The sequence below is a fragment of the Tupaia chinensis genome, unplaced genomic scaffold (genome assembly GCF_000334495.1).
Source record: "Tupaia chinensis unplaced genomic scaffold, TupChi_1.0 Scaffold144015_1, whole genome shotgun sequence".
Lineage (NCBI taxonomy): Eukaryota > Metazoa > Chordata > Mammalia > Scandentia > Tupaiidae > Tupaia > Tupaia belangeri.
In genome coordinates, this window is record NW_006203867.1 from 194,603 (window position 1) to 199,711 (window position 5,109).

Here is a 5,109-nt window from a genome sequence, read left to right on the forward strand (position 1 = left end):
GGGGGTGGGGTCTGGGCCACCTCCACCCACCACCCCCACCCACCCCCGCCTCGCGGGACTCAGCCCAGAACCTTCCGTTTCTCTGGGGTCAGGCTGCAGCGGGATGGATGGGGGCGTTGGTGGCAGTAGAGGGCGCAGGGACAGGGCTGTCCCAGCGCTGCCCCTTCCTAGGGCGGAAGGTGAGAGAAGGCGCCAATGTACCCCTTATCCGCAGCCTGAGGGCTCCTGTGGGCTCGGCTGAGGGACGCTTGGGGCGATGGGGCTGGCAGCACCCCCTCCCAGGCGGCCCTCTGGGACCCCTCCCCCACCGGTGTGAGATCCTGGCAGTGGGTGCAAGGGGGGGGTCCTTGGGATGGGATGCCCTGCCTGTGGGTGCTCTCCAGGTCCCCGCCCTGGCTGCCCTGCTGGTGTCCACGGTGCCGCAGGCTGCACACACGTTTCCTTGCACGTGCACGTGGCTACACAAGCTGCACACTTGCACCCCGCGTGTGCACATGCATGCCATGGCTCTGTGGTGTGTGCACACACCCAGACGCCGTGGGTGCACACATGGAGTCTGAGCGTACATCCATGTCCTCGCCCCCATCTGCACGCCCACGACCACACACACATGCACACAGCATGCCTGCCGTGGTCTCCACGCTTGGCACACGCATGGGCCCCTGAGCGGGACACACTCTGGCGCCTGCACGCTCATGTATCGTGGGGAGGCTCTGGGCACCAAGGTCCGCAGAAGGACGAGAACCCCAGCCCCACCCGTGTCACGGGAGTCCCCTCGCAGCCCCGCGGGCGTGTGTGAGTGTGTAACTCAGCGGCGTCTGCACTGTGTCTGTGCGCATGACTGTGTGTGTTTGGACACATCCGCGTGTGTGTCTGCCGTCGGGTGCGGGCGCCTCTTGTATGCCCAGGCAGGCTGCGGCCAGCTTCTGCGGGAATGTGTGGTGGGGCTTATTCAGTGTCCCCAGCCAGGGCTTCCCAGCTGCCCCCTACCAACCAGCGCAGGGGCAACAGTAGCTGATTGCGGGCCAGAACCCACCAGGGCAAGAAAGACCTAATTCCAACCTTGAGGTCAACACCATGGGAGACAGGCCAGACCTGGGCACACTCGGCTGCGGCCGCGGCTTTGCCGGCTTGGGTGACTGAGCCAGTATGATCTGCCTGCCTTGGTTTCTCCGTGGTGGGACCACCTTGGTGAAGGGCTCGGGGGTGGGGAGGTCTCACCTGCCCCAGGTGTTATGTATGGGACTGAGGGGTGGGCACTGTGCCAATTGGGGTCATGGGAAATGGTGTCAGTGGGGAGCACTCCTGCGGGGCTCAGAGAGGCGGGCTGCACCACCAGTCCCCTGTAGAATGGGACGGGCAGGTCAGCTCTGGTCAGCGTGGGTCAACCACACCGAGAGAGCAGCCTTGTCTAAGCCTGTCTACCATCTAAACACAGATACCGCCCCCACCCCGTGCCCGCCCAGGTGAGAAAGCAGCTTGCTCGTAGGACCAGAGCCAGGTAGTGGTCAGCACCCAGTCCCCACTGGCCGGGGGGCTCCTGGGTGCGGCTTGGCAAGAGACCAATAACGTGGCTCCGGCGATGTGACCTTGGGTGTGATAAGGGACCTCCATGCCTCAGTCTTCCTTACCTGTCACATGGGCCAGTAATCAGGGTTGTTTTTTGGGGGGGCACTTCAAGGCTGAAGCTGGTGGAACTGGCCAGCTCCCCCCCACCCCCACCCTGGAGGTCTGACCTGCTGCTTCTGCCTTCGACATGCCCAGAACGCCTCCCACCCCAGCAGCTTCCAGTCTGCGGGGTCCTCCTGGAATCCTTGCACTGCCAACCGGCCCTTTCTCCTACCCGTTTGCAGATGGGACGATGAAAGCCCATGGATCAGGCCAGGAATGAGTGGGGGGTGGGCAGGTGGAGGAGTAGAGAGGAGAAGAGGGCTCTCTGGGAGGCCTTTCCTGAGTTGCCCGGAGGGCCTGCGGAACCGTTGAGCCTCAGTTTCCCTATGCTGGGGTTCCTTCAGTGGGGACGGCCCTCTTGCTGTGGTCCTGGAGTAAGAGTTGGGAGAGAAGGCTGGAGGAGGGACTCTGGCCTAGCAGGTCTTAACAAGCAGGAGGGGTGGTGGAGGGTCTGTAGATGCCTCCTTGCAAGGAGGGGCTGGGCCTTGAAGGGTGGGAGGTCCTGCTGTCCCAGGAGGCTGGGGGCTGGCCTGTGTCCCTTGAGGGGCCCAGGGTTGGTTTGCTGTTGTTGCAAGTGACTGTATGTGAGGAGCAGGCTGTAAGGGGCCGTGCCTCCCCCACCCGACCTGGGCCCCAGCCTCACTCTCCCTCTGCTGCCCACAGACAGTGTAGCTCCCTGGAGCTACCCTCTCCTCACTCCCTGCCTCAGACTCGAATTGGTGGCTTTGTGGCATGGATGCTGTGGGGGCCGGAGCAGCACCAGAAGGGGTGCAGCTGGCAGAGCCGGGACAGGTGGGAAGGCAGAGGGAGCCCTCTGTCCTGCGGTGCTGGGTCTGTGGCCGGAAGGTCTCCCCGGGAGCCTCAGTCTGTGCATCTGGGAAAAGGAGCCCCACCGTGATCTATTAAATGTGTGTGTGTGTGTGTGTGTGAGAGAGAGAGAGAGAAAGAGAGAGAGACGGAGGGAATGCTACCTCCCAGCCCTGTCGCAGGGGGTCCTGGTCAATAAAATTCATGATGCCCTGCTCCCAAGTGCACCCTGACCTCTGACCCCAGGCAGGGAGACCTGGCTCTCTGCAGCGACCTGAAGCCTGGGCCTCCAGGTCAGTAGGAACTGGGTTGGCGACCCTGCCTGCCTCTCTAGCCCCAAGCGTACCCCCTCAGGTCCGAACCCCTTGGTGTCCCTGCCCTGCAGTCGGAGCGTCCCCACGCCCCCGTGGCGCCCAGATGCTGTGTTTTGCTTATGGCCGTTGACTTATTTGGCTCTGGCCCGGCAGACCCCGCTCTGAGCCAGGCAAATGAAGGGTGTGATCCTTGCCGCCCTAAGTTTCTAGGATGAAATGCTTTTATAGGACAGACCAGCACAGGGCGGCCAGTGGGAGCCCGGCCAGAGGGGTGGGTGCACCTCCGCACCTCCCTGCATCAACTCACACCGTCCCCGGAACGCGTGGGCCCAGCTGGGTCCCACCACACTGGGTGTTTTGAGCTGCCGTTTCTTCTTTTGTCACTGTATTTTAAACATTTTGCACATCGGGACTATTCTTGTGCATCCGAGGTTTACTGGGGTGTGTGGAATTCCTTCCTGCAAATGCACCTGAAGTTATTTATCTAGACCTGCACTGGCCTCTGGTGCTGCGCGCATCGTGTAGCTGGATCCGGGAGGTGCGGCCCTGCCCAAGGCCCACCCTGCTCCCCTTCGGGCCAGCCAGGCGGGGGGCGTGGTCACGGCCCCTCCCCTGGCACTCAGCCGACTGACTTCCGGGACAGGGCTTCTGGGATCCGCTCCTCTCCCAGCCCGGCTGAGGCCTCTGAGAATCATAGCGCGTGCAATCTGCTTCCGGCTGTTGACCGGCCCGAGGGAGGCCCCCTGCACTCAGCTCTGCCTCGCCTGCCCTGTCTCTGTCTCGCCCGGCTGGGGGATAGTGGAGGATCGGGTGATGGTGGCACTATGCTGTGGCTAGATCCCGGTACCCCAGGACGCTCCGGAGAGCAGCCAGACCAAGGGGGTGGAGCCAAAGACAAGGGCAGACTTCCCAGAGCAGCCTTCGGTGTGCTGAGCAGGCAGGAATCAGATCCCGTATGGGCCCAGGTGGGCCTGGCAGGTGGTGAGCCCTGTTCGAGGCCCTGGGCTGTGGAGCCGAGACATGGGGGTCGGCAGCTGACCCAGCTTTGCTCTGAGCAGCCTGTCCGGCACCCGGGGTGCTCTTGGGCTCCCTGGTGAGCACCCTGGCACGCCCAACTTGTCATCACCGATCATGCTCCATGACGCTTCGTCCAGCTTTGGTGGGTATGGATCAGGGTTTGGTGGTCACATCGAGGCTTCGTGGTGCCAACAGAGCTCTGTTACCCACAGGGAGTCTCAGGGCTTAGGGTCTCCCCGGGTGCAGCACACTCCGACGGGCATCTCTAGGCCAACCGCTTCAAGGCCTGGAATGCCCAGGAACTGTTCTGGAAAACGGTACCTGAATCCCTCCGAGGGCTGGGAGGCGAGGAGGGGACCTTGGAGCCCCAGCAAGGGCCCCGGATGGGTGGGCCATCTCACACACCCTGCGCCCACGGGCTACCTGGTGGGTGGATGGCCCACAGCTTCATCCCGCAGTGCGAGGCGATGTGCAAATTTAACCTTTGGATTTATGACTCTATTTCTTCGCAGCAAATGTCACGGGAAATGTCAGACCAAGGCTGAAGCTGGGTGAGGGGCCCATCGAGGAAGCGGGTGGGGCTGCGTCCAGGAAGTATCCAGGGGCTCAGGGTAGTGCCGGCCTCACCTCCTCCAGGGAGCCCTCTCGGATTACTCCTGGCATGTCTAAGCTCCCAGCACTGTGTCCTCAACTGGTCCCAGCCATTGCGACCTTGTCGAGATGGTGCCTTTATTCACCTCCTGCCAGGGCCCAGATGGGGCCGGCTCAGGGACTTGCCAGAAGTCCTCCCCCCACTCCACTGCCACCCCGAGACTGGGCAGCGACGGGATCAGCTTGTGCAGTGCCGGCTGGCTGTGTGACCTTGGCAGCACCGCCCTGATCACCCGAGGCCTCGTCGGTATTCCACGGCTGTTGGCCAAAGGTGGTGTTCTTGACTCGGTGTGCTCGTGGTGGGAAGGCACCTCCCCTCTGTGTGGGGACCGTGGGGCTCTGGAGAAGGGGGTGAGGGCTGGGTGGAGGGCCAGGCGGGGGCCGACTTGTGTCTGGTGTCAGCCCCGCACATACGAGGTGCATCCTACGGAGTGAGGGCAGTGTGTGGACGTGGAAGTCGGGCAGGACCCGAGGCTGCTGGGAATCCAGGGCCCAGACGTACATGGGTCCCACCCTGCCCACCGCATGCCACTCCAGCTGCGAGGCCTCAGCTGGGCTTGTCACTGAGCTCCACGCTGGCATTCAGATCTGGGCGGGCGAGGACCCATGGCTGCCTGTGCCACTGAGCCCGCCCCGACCCAGTGGGTCT

At 63.3% G+C, this 5,109-nt stretch overlaps 1 protein-coding gene across 1 annotated transcript in view; it reads left to right on the plus strand.

The window, feature by feature from the left end:
• Window positions 1–4,529: 4,529 nt before the first annotated feature.
• The window catches only part of LOC102484741 (reticulon-4 receptor), a 25,575-nt gene continuing 24,995 nt past the window's right edge, over window positions 4,530–5,109 (plus strand). Inside the window, 1 exon segment of the mRNA XM_027767198.1 lies at window positions 4,530–4,811. Coding sequence (XP_027622999.1) covers window positions 4,530–4,811 — 282 coding nt within the window.